Source organism: Glycine soja, chromosome 15 (genome assembly GCF_004193775.1).
Source record: "Glycine soja cultivar W05 chromosome 15, ASM419377v2, whole genome shotgun sequence".
NCBI lineage: Eukaryota > Viridiplantae > Streptophyta > Magnoliopsida > Fabales > Fabaceae > Glycine > Glycine soja.
In genome coordinates, this window is record NC_041016.1 from 36,659,022 (window position 1) to 36,677,216 (window position 18,195).

General features: G+C 33.5%; 1 protein-coding gene across 1 annotated transcript; it reads right to left on the bottom strand.

Annotated features, from left to right (window-relative positions):
• Positions 1-14,121: 14,121 nt before the first annotated feature.
• On the bottom strand, positions 14,122-15,293 carry LOC114386976 (MLP-like protein 34). The gene is made up of 2 exons (XM_028347062.1): positions 15,039-15,293; positions 14,122-14,638 (listed from the first exon to the last, which is right to left on the bottom strand). Exons 1-2 carry the CDS (start codon positions 15,223-15,225, stop codon positions 14,367-14,369), a joined length of 459 nt encoding a protein of 152 aa, XP_028202863.1. The 5' UTR covers positions 15,226-15,293; the 3' UTR covers positions 14,122-14,366.
• Between the last annotated feature and the right edge of the window lie 2,902 nt (positions 15,294-18,195).

An 18,195-nucleotide genomic window follows, 5' to 3' on the forward strand; every position in this document is an offset into this window, starting at 1 on the left:
ATTCTCTTAACAACATAAGTAAAAGCCTTAGAAGAGTACTTTTTTAATTAGTAAAGGTTTAGGAATAATTAATTCAACCCCCCTTCTTAACTATTCTGAGGCCACTCAATCCAACAAGAATTACAATTCAAAGTTTAGATCTCATTTGAGGCACAAAATTTTGTACTCCTTCCCTCCTTCTCCCTCCCCTCATCTTCTCCTCCTTCAAGCTCTTGTCCATGACTTCCTATGGTGGTGAGCTTGTGCTTGACTCATCTTCTCCTTGAAATGGCATCTCCAATCATCTTTCTTCCTTCTCCATTCCGTTGCCATTGAACTTCAAGAAGCAAATGACTCCATTGATGAAGAAGATCCAAGGCCTACAAGCTCCACATGGAACCACTTCATGAATGATGCAATCCTACCCCCCAAGGGCATTGGATAGAAGACTCCAAGAAGATTGGACCAGAGATGCAAAAGAAGGCCCTAGGGTTCTCATAAGCCTTAGGCTTGATTTTGGGCCCATGGGTTAAGTATGAGCCAACTTATATTTGTACATATTAGATTAGGATTTCATTATTTTTGGGCATTTTATTTAGGGCTCCATAATGTAGGTAGGGTACCCTAGAAATGTAGGATTTTTCAGCCCTTGTATTTTAGGGGACCTAGACTAGTTTTTGTATTAGGGGTAGTTTTGTAATTTCACATGCATTAAGTAAATATTTGATGTGTGTGTTGAGAAATAAATTTAATTGAATTGGGAGAAGCCCAATCCAATTAAATTTTAGAGGGGGGGAGGTTTGCATTTGCTTGCTACACCCTATTACCAAATTATATAGTCACACTTTGTGCATGTCCTTCATGTTTTACATGCCTCGTGACACCTAGGTACACTTAGTGGAGAATCTTGGACTTGATCTTGGATTACTGGGCCGAACCATAACTAAAATTCACTAATCTTAATTAGTGAGATTTTGGCTCCAAAATTTGGCTCCACAAATTCAATTTCAAATCCAAGTGAAATTTGAATAGAAATTCAAATTTCCCTCCAATTGTGTGGCACTTAGGCTATAAAAAGAGGTCATGTGTGTGCATGTTTTCAACTTTGATCATTTGAGAATTACAATTCAAATTTCAGACCTCATTTGAGGCACAAAATTTCGCGCTCCTTCTCCCTCCCCTCATCTTCTCCTCCTTCAAGCTCTTATCCATGGCTTCCTATGGTGGTGAGCTTGTGCTTGACTCATCTTCTCCTTAAAGTGGTGTCTCCAATCATCTTTCTTCCTTCTCCATTCCGCTATCATTGAAATTCAAGAAGCGAATGACTCCATTGATGAAGAAGATCCAAGGCCTACAATCCACATGGAGCCACTTCATGAATTATGGAATCCTACCCCCCAAGGGCATTGGATAGAAGACTCCAAGAAGATTAGACCAGAGATGCAAGAAAATGCCCTAGGGTTCTAATGTAGCTCTATATGGAGCTTGTAGGCCTTGGATCTTCTTCATCAATGGAGTCCTTTGCTTCTTGAATATCAATGGTAGCGGAATGGAGAAGGAAGAAAGATGAATGAATACGCCACTTCAAGGAGAAGATGAGTCAAGAAGAAGCTCACCATCATAGGAAGCCATGGATAAGAGCTTGAAGGAAGGAGAAGATGAGTGAAGGGAGAGGGAGAGAAGGAGCACAAAATTTTGTGCCTCAAATGAGGTCTGAAATTTGAAGTGTAATTCTCAAATGATCAAAGTTGAAAAGAATGCACACACATGGCCTCTATTTATAGCCTAAGTGTCACACAAAATTGGAGGAAAATTTGAATTTCTATTCAAATTTCACTTGAATTTGAAATTAAATTTGTGGAGCCAAATTTTGGAGCCAAAATTTCACTAATTATGATTTGTGAATTTTAGTTATGGTTCAACCCACTAATCCAAGATCAATTCCAAGATTCTCTACTAAGTGTGCTTAGGTGTCATGAGGCATGTAAAACATGAAGGACATGTACAAAGTGAGACTATATGATGTGGCAATGGGATGTAGCAAGCAAATGCTCACCTCCCCCTCTAAAATTTAATTGGATTGAGCTTCTTCCAATTCAATTAAATTTATGTCCCAACACACACATCAAATATTTACTTAATTCATATGAAATTACAAAACTACCCCTAACACAAAAACTAGTCTAGGTGCCCTAAAATACAAGGGCTAAAAAATCCTACATTTATAGGGTACCCTACCTACATTATAGAACCCTAAATACAAGGCCCAAAAATAATGAAACCTTAATCGAATATGTACAAAGATAAGTGGGTTCATACTTTGCCCATGGGTCCGACATCTACCCTAAGTGATGTTGACACCACACACTTTAATCAGAAACCTTAAAGCTTACTTTTATGGGTCTTCTCCTAACCTATATGGTGTTTAACCTTCCCATTCCTACACAACGTGGAACTTCACCTCACACTTGTACACCAACAATCTCCCCCTTAAGTATGAGTCTCTTCCATATGGTAGTCACCCCCTCAAGCGAAATCCATTATCATCCACGAGCATTCCATGGTGGCCATTAGAGTCCATATGCTCTAGATGCTTGCATCGTCGCTCCACTCATGGAACACGCTACCCAGACCCACCGCTAGGAATACTTTCAATACAAGGGATCCCTAGGCCAAGGATCCATTGTCACCATCTTACTCATCCAAGTCAGTCACCAAGTCAGACCTAGCTTTGATACCAAAATTATGTAATCGAGGGGAGTAAGCACTAAGGTGATTTATAACAATGATCGATGGACAACCACATAAGTGAATTCGACACCATACCTTAACCATAAACCTTAAGGCTCAAGTTTATTGGTGTTATCCTCACTTATATGATTATCAACCTTCTCATTCCTACCCGATGTGGGACTTCACCTCACACTTATATTCTAGCAGATATACCTTTCTAAATGTGAAGACACATTTTCCATTTTGTTTCCTCTTTAAAGTTATGTATAGTGTTGACTTAGTTAGACTAGTTTATCCTTATAAGGAGATATAATATCAAATCTAAACCAAATCAACAATTTGGTTTATATAACATTTGATGTTTTTTTTATTCTATTATCATAATTTAAAATCTATTAACTAAACTTACATAATTATTATGCTATATTATATTAAAAATATATTTATTTTTTAATTAAATTTTGAACAACGTATTTAGTTCAAAGTTGTTATTTTTACTTCTATTTAGCATTGTTATAAAAATATATTACCAACTCTTTTCTTTATCGTAACATAATAGTAAATTATGTGTTACTTGAAATTTAACATTATTTTTACAATAATGGTACATCATTTTTACAAGAAAATACTATAAATTATTTAATGCTTATTATTAATTACCACAACAAAAATAATATATTATAGAAAGAAGTACACTATAAATCATATGCTATAATCATTAAAAATAAAACTAGCTATGTAATGCTAAACATCAATTAAATAAAATAATATAATTATAATATGTGGTTTGGTTTACTTAGTTTGGATTTTATAACAAGATTTGAAAATCAAACTAAACTGCAAAAAATATGTGATTTTTGAAATTTTTTGTTTTAACGATTTTCAATTATACAATTTATTTATTTATTTTTGGATTGATTTAGTTTGTAGTTTACAAATAATTTGATTAGATTTTGAACACCCCTTTGAATATCAATCAAGTTGATCAAACTAGTATAAAAATCAGTAATGTGATCTCTTCTAACGCTTTTTCTTCAAATTGCTTTACTCTTTTTATAAACTGCTTTTATATGCAAAGTATGTTGGGTTAAGGTTTAAGAAAATAAATTATTTTTCTCAATATATTAAATATAATGGAATATATTTGAACATAACTAATTTCTTTGAGATTAGATGTTCGGCACGAAAAGGAACTCAATTCACCTCCTTCTTTAGTTAATTGAAGCTAATTTGTTACTAATACTTGAACCTAAAACAAAAACAAAACAAATACAGTCATAAGTCCCAAATAGAAAATCAATGAAAATGATAATGAAATCAAGCTTAAAATAATGGAAAGATGCATGTAACCAACCCCAAGTTTCTTCTTTGATCTCTATGCCTCAAAAAACCATTGTTCTTGCAATGATTTGGTAAACTCTTGGATTCCTTCTACAGTCTCTAATGAACATATCTCAGTTTGGACCAATATCCCCACAAAATCTGAGTTAAAATTCATCATCTTCAATATGACTGGAGTTGCGGGCAAAACCGGATGGTTATGGTAGGTGCTTCTATCAAATATGATTTGAAACTCCGTCCTTCAATGTTTCTAAACCTCATGGATCATGCCAAATATGAATTCTAATCAAGTCACTCTCATTCCAAAATTCAAAGAAGTTGATAAAATTAAGGATTATACGCTGATTGCCCTCGCAAATTTTCAATTCAAAATAATAACGAAAGTCCTGGTTGATCGACTCACAAATATAGTTACCAGGATTATCTCTGAAGAGCGGAGAGGATATTCATCAAAGGTTGATCGAGGTCGTACCCGAATCAAATTAATATTTAAATGTAGTAACTAGAAAGTGATTCTAGGTCATTTCCCAACGAGCAATGATACACCAAATGTTCATAACAGATAGTAGGAAATAGTAACAAATTGGGGGGGGGTTGTTTGCTTTTGTAAATTAAAAATCGAGTAAAATTGAATTATAAATTATCAGAATTAAAATACGTTGCTTCCCCTTGATTCACAAGCAAGTCTCTTATCCTAGGTTTCGAGAATTTATCCTTTATTAGTTCAACCACTTAATCCAACCCTAAATTAAATTACTAAGCGAAATTTAACATAAAGCATTCATTATGTGATTAAGCATCACACACACCAATTACTCATAAACGATCATTAAGCATGAACGTAAATTAAGCACAGAGACAATTAATCAAGCACTAAGCATGCATGAATTAATAGCAACAAATTAAGAGTAATTAGTGAAGAGGAAAAACTGAACAGAATTTAACAGTAATAATAGAACCTCAAAGAGAACTGTGCTTGATCCTCAAGAGAAAACAACGTCACGGACTTAGCCTTCCATTAATCAAATAGAGAACGAAATTTTATTGATAAAACTAAAAGTCTGAACTGGAATTGTAAAAAACGAAAATAAAAGAGAAAGAGAAGAGAGACCAAAACTAAAAACGAAAAATAGAAGAGAGAGAGGAGAGAGAGAGAGAGCTAAACTAGAACCTTGGTGTTGTTATATAGTTTTTCAACCCCAAAGCTTACAAATCTGTTTTAAATCCAAACCCATAAGTAAAATCAAATCAAATCTAGATAAGATAAGATAAGATCTAATTTTGTAGAATAAATTAGTCTGCCCTCTTCAAGTCCAAGCCCAATTCTGGATTCAAGCCCAAGTCCAATTCTAGATTCAAGCTCAATGCTTCATTAATTCCTGAATTTAGATTAAAAACATCAAATTAGCTGAATGGCCCCAAATAATAAAATTGCCTCATAAATTTGACAATTAAGACTAATCAGTATTTAAAATGGTGCAAAAAGGGTTAAGAAATAGGAGAAAATAATGGCACATCAAAGGTCGAAGCATCTTAGAGTGCATTTGGGCTAACTTCTAAAGCTATAAACCTCCTTGATTCGAAGGCTTTTGGCAGCAACATAGTCATTTAGTTTGACATTAAGAAAGCATTTGACACGCTAGATTGGAAATTCCTCCTTCAAGTCCTTCACAAATTTGGCTTCCACCACTACTATAACAAAGTGAATCTACGACACTGCATCAACAACGGTTCTAGAGACCCGTCATCTACAAAAAATGCACTGGTATTTTTGTAAATAATCGTAATTTTTCAAAGACGATTATTGCAAAACCATCTTTAAACTTAGATATTCAAAGTCGGTTATATGAAGGAACCATTGTAGGCCTTTTTTTTCATTTACACTCACGTTCGTTCCTCTTCACATACCTAGGTTGCACCCCTTCCTCTCCTCTTGTGTTTACATACCTAGGTAGCGCCGCACAAATTCTTCCTCATTCCCCTTCTTCTTCTCAAACCCTCACTTCTACAATCTCTTCCCCTTCAACATCCAAAACGCGAACCCTAGTGTGTCATTTCATGAACCGCTTGAGCCTCTTTTTGACCACTTCATGCCTTTGGAGAACCTAATCGTTTGAGAACCATGCATTTTTCACCTGTAAGGGGAGTTTGAGAAGGGCTTGCAGCGCTAGCTTGGATCCTTTCTCCAATGGAGAGTTGATTAAGAAGATTGAAGATCTCACACTGAAGTTTCAAATCTCTGAAGAAAATACCAATGCGAATGATTTGGATTCAGAGGATTTTCAGGAGATTTCTTTATTGTCTGTGAATTTCATGGAGGAATTCGAGCTTCCGGAGAATATTATTATGGCAAACATCAAACGGAAAGCAAACAACATAGACCTTCCATTTTCGCTGAGGACAAGAAAAAGCTACAGTGGAAGGAGTGGCTTAGAGAGGTAGGGGAATCCGCGTACTACTCTGTCAAGAAAACATTCTCTTCCCTAGTTTTTATCATCAGGGAGCTTCACAATCTCACTATGCAGATGAGGGAAATTTTGTTCTATGAAGATCAACAAGGGATTCTTGAAAGGTTGCAGAAGTTTGTTTCCTTATAGGGTGACCCTTCACTAGTGCCTTTAACTTGACTATGCTACTCCCGAATAATGAATTTAAATACATGAACATGCTATTGCCAAATAATGAATTGAAATGTTATGCCAATTGGTGCCTCTGATTATGTTAAATCTTGCATTGCAAGTTCCATGAATTCTTAAATCTTGCATTATTATAGATTGCATCACATTGTAGTGTCAAAAGTGTATTTGTACCTTAGCTCTTTATTTTGACAAATTTAATGTTTGTGTGTAGATTGTTGGAAGGTTTTCTTATCCTTGTTATACTACATCATGATGGGGTGCATGCGATTCCCACACCCCATCATGGAAATAAAACTAGGACTATTTCATACTGTTTTTCCAGTATTTTTTATTAGATTTTTTTTTAAAACAAAAGAATGAGAGCTTGTGAATGAAGTCTCTTTTCTACATTGCTTTATTTTTAGTTTTATTGATAACTCATATATCATATTCTGGATGTTTATTTTTTTTCTCCTTACCTTTGTAACAAGTTTTCGCACTACCGTTGATACATAGACCACTTTCCCAAGATTTTACAGGACAGTCTTTGTTAAGGTATGGGGAGTTGTCAGGAATGATGAGTTCAATATCCTTCTTTTCTCATTACATGATTTTGGCTTAAAGTTATGCAAATTGTAATCTATGATTAGTGCATGTACGTGGCAATGACTAGGGAATGTAACTTGAAACTCGAAAGTATGATATTGAATTTCTTATGAGTATTTTGCTATGCATCTAGGATCCCATATTATTAGCAGCTTTACAGGAAAGTCAAGAACAACAAACCCCATATGTTGATCCTAGTGTAGTATCTAGTTCTGACACAGATAAAAATGTATATGATTTAAAAGGAAAAAAAGGTTGTTTAACCAACTTCTCAAAGTTGGGACTCTTGCTCAGGTATGTGATAAATATGTAGCTTATTAGTTGCTTTATGTCTTCGATGGATTGCTACTATAACTTTAACAAGTACCTCACATTTTGCAACTATACCCATTCTCAATACCAGATTTCAAGTATCCATGGGGATCAGCTGATCCTGATCGGTCATCGACATCTACATATAACAAAGATGGTTAGTTGAATGTGTTAAAATTAAGAAAGATTGGTGTCGCAACCTACCCTTCGGTGGGAGTGCGGGCGAAAAGCCAAAGGAGCGTCTTCCAAAAAGGAAAATGCTTGGAAGTTGCTACCAACGTTTATTAAAGGAAAACGCTAGAAAAACCAAAAAGAGGTCTGCGGATTTTGAAAATAAGGGTTCGGGAGTTGTTTAAGCACGGGAAAGGTATTAGCACCCCATGCGCCCGTCACAAGAGACGACAGCCTTTAATCGAGTATGCAAAAACGTGACTTCAAAATTATGTATTTTCCCTTTTTATATTTTTTATGTATTTTCCCTTTTTATATTTTTTTATTTTTTTTTGGGTCGACAAGGGTGTTGCCCCTACTCCTACGTATCTTCAGGTGCGATGAGGAATTCAGACCTACGTAGTTCTTTAAGTCTGAAAGTTTATGTGTTAAATTGATTTTTATGTTTTTGAAAGATTGATTTTAATTGTGAACAAAAATTCGTTTAAGGCATTGCACCTTGAAACGATGTTTCAAATTTTGAAAAGCGGAGAAAGTCATTTAAGGCGTTGGATCTTGAAATGATCTTTTGATTTTTGAAAAGAGGAGATAATCATTAAGGCGTTGGACCTTGAAAGGATCTCAAATGATGTTTGATGGAATGAAAAAGTCTATGAGTTGGTTTTATTTTGATTTTTCTTATTAACCTTCAATCTTTTTTTTAGATAACTTGCAGTACTAATGATCGGTTAAAACTTACTTTACAAAAGAAAAGCGATTACTGATCATAGGAGAAGGAGATGAAGATGCACAAAAAAATAAAGAGGACCCCTAAGGGTCCATAGATTGTATCCAAATCCTTAAAATAAATACTAACCGGATGACGAACAAAGAACAGACGAAGAACGATGTAGAAGTCGATTACGGCCACAATTCGGTAGCGTCTCGGCCTCGTTTTTCTCTTCTTTCTTCTTCTTCTCTCTGATTTCTCTCAATTTCTCTCAATGCTGGACCTTGGAACCCCTTACTCAACCTCCCTCACACCTATTTATAGCAAAAGATGGCATTAGGGGTCATGGCAGCTCGCCCAGGCAAGCTGTTGCTCAAACCTGAAGTAACCTTGCTCGCCCAAGCAAGCTGTTACTTCACCCCTAAGCTATTTGGGGGCCCAGGTGAGCCAGAGGCTAGCCTGGGCGAGCCAGGGTTCAGAAAAAAGCTTAAAATGATCTTTTGCCCTCCTTTTTGGGTATTTTCCATATTCTTGATCAAAACATTGAATGATCATTTGTTTTGCACTGTAACTGGCGTTCAACACTGTAAGTCGATTAACAAGGATCAAAAGATCAACAAACGATAGTCTCCAGACGAAATTAGGGTATGACAATTGGTGTTTAATTTTATTATTGTTCCAGTATCTCCATATTTGTGCTTAAGTTTTATTATTCACGGCTGTTTCGATTATCATTCATGTATGTAGCTAAAATTCTTTGATGTTTATTTAGCATTGAAAAATTGTCTTTTCTGCAAGTTAGTGAGGATCCACTTATGGTAAAAGTTGATCATCTCAAGGTATGTCTTTATCTATTGTTTCCTAATTTTATATTTTCATTAAAATGAAAGATTTGTTTTGAATTATCCATTCTCTTATCATGTTTTATTTTGTGTTGCAGGATAAAACTTATAACAAAGACGATGATATTAAGTTAAGTTAATTTGCACAAGTAGCAGATGCTCCAGAGATCATGACGGTGATTGGCGAAATCCCATATCTTTCAGAGTTTTTGAACTCCTTATATGATTGTCAATACAAGTCTTTTTTCTCAACATTAGGTGAGCTGAAATCTGCCAAATCTCACTAATTTACTTTTTTTTTTTTAAGTTTTCACTCTTCGCTGAAGTCACTTTATGCTACAAATCTATTTTTTTTAAAGTTCTCGGTCATTCATTCATACTACTTTTATACCAAATAAATTTGGCAGGAAATAGCACAACTCAGATAGTATTCATGAAATTTCTCCAAAAGATTAAACTATAACTTGTTTTCACCATTTTGATTAATAATTATGCTAATGTAGCTGATGTTTGTTATTTCATTTTATACTTTTTTTCCTGGTTGACATGCGCCATAAAGTGTATTATATACATGCATCTGCAAGCATATTTTGGTAAGTTTGATCATGCGTGGGTTATATAAATTAGTTTACGAGCTATTCATAGAAGGTGTGATTTCTCATTAGAAGGTGGTATTAAATTTTTTAAAAATATTTTAGCTTTTGTAGGCTTCATACCTCTAGCTATTAGATCTAATTTCTGTTTTCTCCTTTTGAAATGTTCATTGGCAGAAAGAAAGAAAGAAAAAGTGGGATGACAAAAACCAGGAGGAAATTGCTATGGCTGTAAAACAACTTGCAGACTTTGATCATATTCATTGGAAATTTTATTCATTCTTGCATATGCTAGAATGGTAGAACCGTAAATTACATATGATATACTCAACACTTCAACATTTGGTTTAGTAGGCATGGCATATTATAGGGGCAAGCTATTAACATGTTCTCTTTTTGTTATTGCATTTTGCTATCTTGTGTCTAGTTGACACATTAATTGGTACTATGTTTGAGACAAGATAAAGAAACTTATCCTTTCATATTCCATCCTGATTTTTCTACTATATTTTCTTAACATTCTTTCTGTTGTATTTTCTGCCACCTTAAATTCTTGGATTATTGATTATTCTTGTCATCTTTAATACATAGTTATCTTCAGTCATTGTGATCTTTCAATTGATTTGCTGAAATTTTAATATCTGTTGTTTAGGAAGCACTTGGCCATTGTGATATTTCAATTTATTTAACCTTTGAATCTCATTCTTTCTTTAACCACTTATTTATGTGTTTGAATACCCTTTGTTGGCTTGTTTCTTCACTTACCAGACATGGCCTACAGAGGCTGAAATTGCTATGGCTAATGAAAATCAAAAGAAAAAGAAGATAAAAAAGAGGAGTCTTCCTCATGGCACTTGAGAATATCATTTATTTTTTTAATGCTTTTTGTTTATCTTTTACTTTTTAATATTCATATATTTTTAGGCTTACCAAATATCCGGTTCCAGTATAGAAATAATATATTTCTAGCTCTTGAGCTATTCACGGATATTGATTTAAGTATCCATCTTTTTTTAATTTGTTAAAGAAACTTAGATATCCCAAAGTTGTTGATTTCTTAGACGAGACACCGAATTGTCTGAAACTATTCAATCTACCATATTATATCATGCAAGAGCTTATTTTTTCAGATTAGTTGCTTTGTTAATTCTTAGATTAAGATTGTTGATATAGGTAGCTTGTGTTTCCATGTACTTTGCTTTTTCGATCTACCTATTACTATGTCAAATAAACTAGTTTTTCAATTAAATTTTGCATATATTAATTTATGTGGACTATTATTTTTATGAATCCGTTTCTCTTAAAAAAGTTAAAGTTTTGAAAATTGTTATATTGACATATATATATATATATATATATATATATATATATATATATATATATATATATATATATATATTTAATATCATACTTATTATTATTTTTATAAATATGTTGTAATTCTCTTAATATATAATTAAAATGTTTACTCTCTTTTTTCTTTCCAAAGTTCCATTTTCAAACACTTGCTAGAAGTTTTCTAACATTTCATTTCTTATTTTTATGAATAATTATAAACATGCCCTATTGTTTTTATTTTTTAAAAAGTTTGTTTAGAAAACAACAAAAATAAGGTAACATTTTTTTTTGTAATTGAAAAAAAAAACTATTTTCTCAAAGTAAACAAATTAAATTATGTTGTCCAATTTTGTTGTCGTCAAATATAAATTCATTTGTGAAACTCAGCATACATTATAATTATTTAAAATTGGTTTTTATAATTTAACAATTTGATCTATTAGATGAAAGCTAAGTCTAAATCAAGACCAAGGCAAAAGCAATACAAGTTAAAATTGATGATGCCAAGGTAAAAGCAATACAAGTTTTATTTCAAGTCTAAATCAAGACCAAGAAAACAAAGATCAAGAAGAAAACTAAGTCTTAGTCTATCTTTGTTAAACGAGTCTCTTAGTGATTGCAAAGGATTGACCTCACAAAATAGTTTTTAAATTGATTATAAAAAGGTTTTAAAATATTTTTAACATTTTCTAAAAAAAAGACATTTTTCTACTGGCAATCGATTATCAGGCATTGTAATTGATTACCAAAAGCAAAATTATTTTAAAAAGCTTTTTCAGAAAATTTGAAATTTGAAATTTTAAAAGCTACTCTGAAAAGTCACATCCTTTCATAAGTTTTTGAGAAGCCACCAAGAGTCTATAAATATGTGACTTGTCTACGAAAATCTTCAGAATTTTTCAAAACCTCATTATCTTATTCTCTCCAAAACAAACCTTTGGCCAAACACTTGCAAATCAATCAAGGATTTTTCTAAATTCTTCAATTTGTATTATACTTCTCTAAAAGAGAGAAAAACTTTTGTACTTCAAAAAGAAAACTATTGTTGTGATCAAGAGGCAGTGAGTCTCTTGATTTGTGAGTTTTTCTAAACACAAGGGAAAAGTATAGGTGGTTCAAAAGTTGTAAAGAAATTTACAAGGATAATGAAAATCTCAAGTAGGTTGCTTGAGGACTAGACATAGGCACAAGAAATGGTTGAACCAGTATAAACTGAGTTTTTTATTTTCTCTTCCCTTATCTCATTCACCTGCCCTCTTAAGTTATTGAGGTCACTTGTTTAACAACACTTAGCAGTTCTTGAGCGACTTCACCTCCAACAATTTTTTTCTTGATAATTTTTATTTGTGTATTGACATTTGATAGTAAGTTATTATATCTCCTACCTCATAATCCTTGAGAGAATTTGGGAAATTTTCTTTATTGAAAACTGAGAAAAATGAATTTAAGGTTTAGAGTTTGAGTTTACAACTGGTATTTGTAGTACAGGGATTAAGAGCCTATCTAAAGTATAATCTATTAGTTACAACAGTCAAAAAGACAATTTTAATTTTGATTCTGAAAATTTGTAATATTATATTTTAATTTTTAAGAAAAAAATGAAGTAAAAAACTTAGTTGTTCCTATTTCTAACATTTGACAAATTTTTGGAGTATAAATTTTGTTATTAATCTTATCTACTATTTTATTACAATTTTCATTATTATGAGACGGTTCTTTGAAAAACATCTTAGAAAATATATATTCTAAGACGTTCTTTCGCTAAGAACCATCTTAGAAGGACACATTTTTCTAAGACGGTTTTTTATGAAACTGTTGTAGAAAGTGATATTATCTATGACAACGGTTAATGACTGACGTCGAATATGTAAATTAATTGACGTTTTTAGTTGTACACCCTACTTTTTGCAATTGGATCACAAATATTTTTTGCAATTGGATCACAAATATTTTTCTTTCTTCCAGGCCTTTGTTCCAAGTGAATTGGTGATCTGTTTAGTGGAGGATGTGCTTAATTTGCAGAGGTACCTTTAATTTGGTGAGCTTCGATCACATTAAAACTATTTTAGGGCCACGAAGCTGCAATCTCCCCTCCCATGTTTTATATGCTAATGGCCTTATGCTTTTCTATAATGGGAGACTATCTTGCCTTCGCTCTTTGATGTCTCTCTTCCAGCATTATGCTGATATTTGGGGTCAAATTCTCAGCCTAGGAAAATGCAAGTTCTATTGTATATGTCAATTGGTAGATAGAGTTTGATATCCAATGCCTGGGCTTTTCTGAAGGCAGTTTGCCTTTGAGTACTTATTTAGGGGTGCTCATCTTCAAAGACAAGATAAAGAGAATTCATCTTCAATCCATTGCTGACCACATAAAGGCTAAACTTTCCATTTGAAAAGGCAGCTTGCTTTCACGGAATGCTTATTCACAGCTTCCACATGTATGTTTGGCCAGTTTTGCTTCTCAAGGAGATCGATCAATGTACCCAAATTTTATTTTTTTTATAGTTAATATAGTTAGGACTATTTACATATTATTACTTGAAGTAATTTTAAATTTTAAGGAAAACAAATTCATAAATTTGATAAAGTTGAATTACCTCTTTAGTTAATTTTATTATTTTTTACTAATTGAATTTTATTACCAAATTATATCTTTTTACATATTCATTGTATAGCTTATTATATACTTTTATTATATACTTTTATATAAAAGAACAATTACTTATTATATTCACATAATAAACATCCTGTGGATATTATTCGTGTATATTAAATTCTTGAAGTTCTCGTTAATGTGTTAACTCCTAGTGAAGTTTTGACAAATCAAACTTAATTTAAACAATTCAGAAACAATATTAAACCCCAGCAGGAAAATATATGTACAATAAGCATAAATATTCATTTATACGCTTCACATTGAGCACTTTAAGGTATAATTTAACATATTTCAAGGACATCACGGACAGACATATCCATGTTTATTCCACACAAAAGAAAGGATCAACACATAAGCATCCTTCTCGTCAAACATCACACCGATAGTAAATATAAGCACTTTATCCTCAAGCCCAGCCCATTATTTCTTTATTTTTTTTATTTAATTTCTACATAACTTTTGGAGCTATGCCTTGAGAAGATGACCATCAACATCTCTACTCCCTTTGTTGAGGTATTCGATGAAGCCAAATGGAAGATCAACTTCCTCACCAACCCTTTCATATTCAATAGTCCATTTGATGAATGCACCCCCATGATCCTTATGAATTGCTTGAAAGATGACCTTAAAGACCTTATACTGGTGATCGATATCTTCACCGAAGATCTTGTAAGTGATTGTTTTGTTAGGTTCATCAACGGATTCAATACTCTCGTGATATGTTGTAACCTTACCATCTGTTGTTTTACAAGCAACAAAACCAATAACAAAAACATTGTATCAGAATTATACAAACAATAAAATACTTTAATAATTGTTTTCCTATATTTGAATGTTATTATCTATAATTTAAAAACTCATTACGAAATTAATCTTACCACAGTGTCCTGCTATTTTGTGGTTTTAGTTCATGTATCAAGAAACAATATTCTTTAACCAAAATAAATTGTAGCAAGAAATTCAAAATTTAAACAAAGAGAATTATAAATTCTAAAAATATATTTGAAATTAGGAAAAAATATAATCTAGCGATTTTCGTTTTTTTTTTTCTTTTTTGATACAGCTAGCAATTTTCGTTTGTGTATTAATATAGTAAAAAGTTCGTACACCAATAAATATAGTAAGAAGATTAATTACCTATGGTACAAGTCCAGTGTTTGATCGATTCGTTGTGATGCCAGTCATCACCATGATGTAGCTTGGTTTCATGCACTCTTTCGGTAAGGTTTTGAACATGATGGAGTTGCGTTGCAAAGAGGTTGAACCACTTTGCAGCGCTTGCATGCACCCCAATTTCAATGCTGATTTTACCAGCAAGTGACATGATCAAGAAATTAAGAAGCAAGAAATGGAACAAACTAATTAACAAGGATGAGAGATGGGGAAGAATATTATGACCATATCCGACTTATATAGAACATAACTTCCCTTCCTGACAACTAATTACTAATTATTAAACTTTGGGGTCCTTTTCGTTACCTAATACTCCAATTTAATCTATTAGTATACTAGTATACCATATAATAACTAGATTGTTTACGCCTCGTGTGAATTTTATAACAAAAAATATTCCCGCGCAAAACGCGCGCTTTCACATAAAGCAGTATGACGTTAACGTTGAAGCATCTCAAAAGTAAGGCTCCGTTCCTGACAAACAAAATTTGAAGCACTGATTTCTTACCAGTGAAATAAAACATATAAAATTAAAGTGGGTATAAGGGCGGGGTACCCAGCCCATCAACACATGTTTAGCATACATATTAATAGAAGTACCGGCCTTAAGTTGCCTAAACTTCCAAGCCTTCCTGCTGCGCCGATAACTCGATCTTTAACCTCATATAGTACAAGAAATCATTACCTTGCTAACATTGGTTTTGATGAAAACTCATGTTATAAAATGCGCGATCACATTTTTGTAAGTAAGATGTCATTGTTAACATCCGTTTTCCTAAAACCGGAAAAATCGATGTTAACGGAATGATTTTAAGATTAATTTTAAAAAAATCGATGTTATAAATACTTAACAAAATAAGATGTTAAAATTTCCATTTCAACATTTATTTTTTAAAAATCGATGTTGTAAGTACCTAGACAAAAAATTGATGTTGAGATTTTTAAAAAGGACTTCTCTTCTCTGTCTCGAAACCCCCCCTCGAACCCACTTTGTCATTGCATCATCATAACCTTCAATACACTCCATCGGAACACGAACAACACCACCGTGAAGGTATTCCTGATGCTTCGAGATACGATGCTTCGACTTTGCCCCTACCCTAGCGATGAAGGTGAAGTATGCAAAACTCATGATGTTGAACAACATGATCGTGTTCGTGGGCGGTGGAAGGTGTTATTTTGTAAATCCCACCAATCAAAACGTGCAAACATGGGTTATGAACCTACAGTCCGAATTGGAAGGGGATTCAACGGTTAACAAGTCTGAGATTGTGGTTTTACCGAAACAGATTTTTGGTCAAACTTGAAATCACACAATTCCAACACAAATCAATCAAACTCCACATAACCTAACATCCACACCAAGCAATCGCACAAGGATTCACACAATACTTCAACTAATCCAAAATTAATAAAATAATCAAATAACACAAGAAGTACATTAAATATCTATTTTTAGTTATCAAAATTCCAGGGCATTACAACTCTCCCACCCTTTTTGAAATTTCGTCCCCACAATTTACGTTATTCAAACAAGGTTGGATAAGCTTCTCGCATCTAACTCTCTAGTTCCCACGTTGCATCCTCTCCTGATGTACCTCCCGAAATCACCTTGACCAACGAAATCTCTTCCTCTTAAGTGCTTTGTTCGCATATCCTCGATCCTCAAAAGCAATATTTCATATGTTAAGTTCTTCTTGTTGGACCTTGTGGCCTCAATAACTTAAGAGGGATAGGCTTAGAATGCAGAAGAAGCAGCAATCAATTTAATAGTGTTCTTTAAATAAGATAAGGGAAGAGAGAATGCTAATACAGTTTTATACTGGTTCGACCACAACCCGTGCCTACGTCCAGTACTCAAGCAACCCACTTGAGATTTCTAATATCTTTGTAAAAATCCATTTACAACTTCTGAACCACACAAGGACAACCCATCCCTTGTGTTCAGGAATCCTTACAACTCAAGAGACCCTCGGTCCCTTAATCAATTTCATTGAGTAAGAAGAATGGAAGAAGAATTCTCTCTTCAAGAGAATAATATTACAATGAAGATCCATGGATGAACTCTTAATGGATTTGCAAGTGTTTGTCCAAGAGTTCTTGAGAGAGCATTTGGCAATGAAGTTCTCTAGGAATCACTCTCATTTTGTTTTGAGAGAGGATAAAACATTTTGGCCAAGCAAAACTCTCTGCAATTTCGTCCCAAGTCACACATATATATAGGCCTTAGATGGCCATTCAAAATCCAAATGGTAAGATGTGACTGTTGGCGATATTCCTTGAAAATCCTCTCTGGTAATCGATTACAGAATTAGTGTAATCGATTACACAGTTATTTTTCTTGAACAGTTGTGAATCTTCATTTAAAATTTGAATTCCCAACATTCAGAGTCTCTGGTAATCGATTACATATGATGTGTAATCGATTACACACTTTCATGTGCCTTGGTAATCGATTACATGTATTGGTAATCCATTACATGTGCCTTGGATGACTTGAAATCTTTTCATTTTGAGGCAAGGCTTGATCTTGAAGAAATCTTGAATCAAGGCTTTGTTTGTTGAAACAATCTTGTATTAATCTTGAAGCAAAATGAGCCTTGTTTGGTTTTCTTTTGACATCATCAAAATCATGTATACATACATTCACACTCCTTCACTTGAACGTCATCCAATTCAACCACATGAGATGGATCATGGATATATTTATGGAGTTGAGACACATGAAAGACATTGTGGAGGTTAGAAAGAGACGGGCGGGGGTAATGCAATTTGGTATGCCACAAAAATGACTTTTTTGAGAATTTGGAAGGGACCAATAAAACGAGGTGTGAGTTTTTGGGATTTCAAAGCTTGACCAACCCTAGCCCATGGATTGACTCTCAAGAATACATAATCACCATCCACGATATCCAGGTCTTTCCTCTTCTTATCCTGATAACTCTTCTGCCTACTCTGAGCAGTTCTCATCCTCTCTTGAATCAACTTAACCTTCTTAGTGGTTTGTTGTACCACTTCAGATCCTAAGGTGAGGTTCTCTCCAAGTTCTAGCCAGCACAAGGGTGTCCTACACCTTCTACCATACAGAACTTCGTAAGGAGCCATGCCAATGGTAGAATGA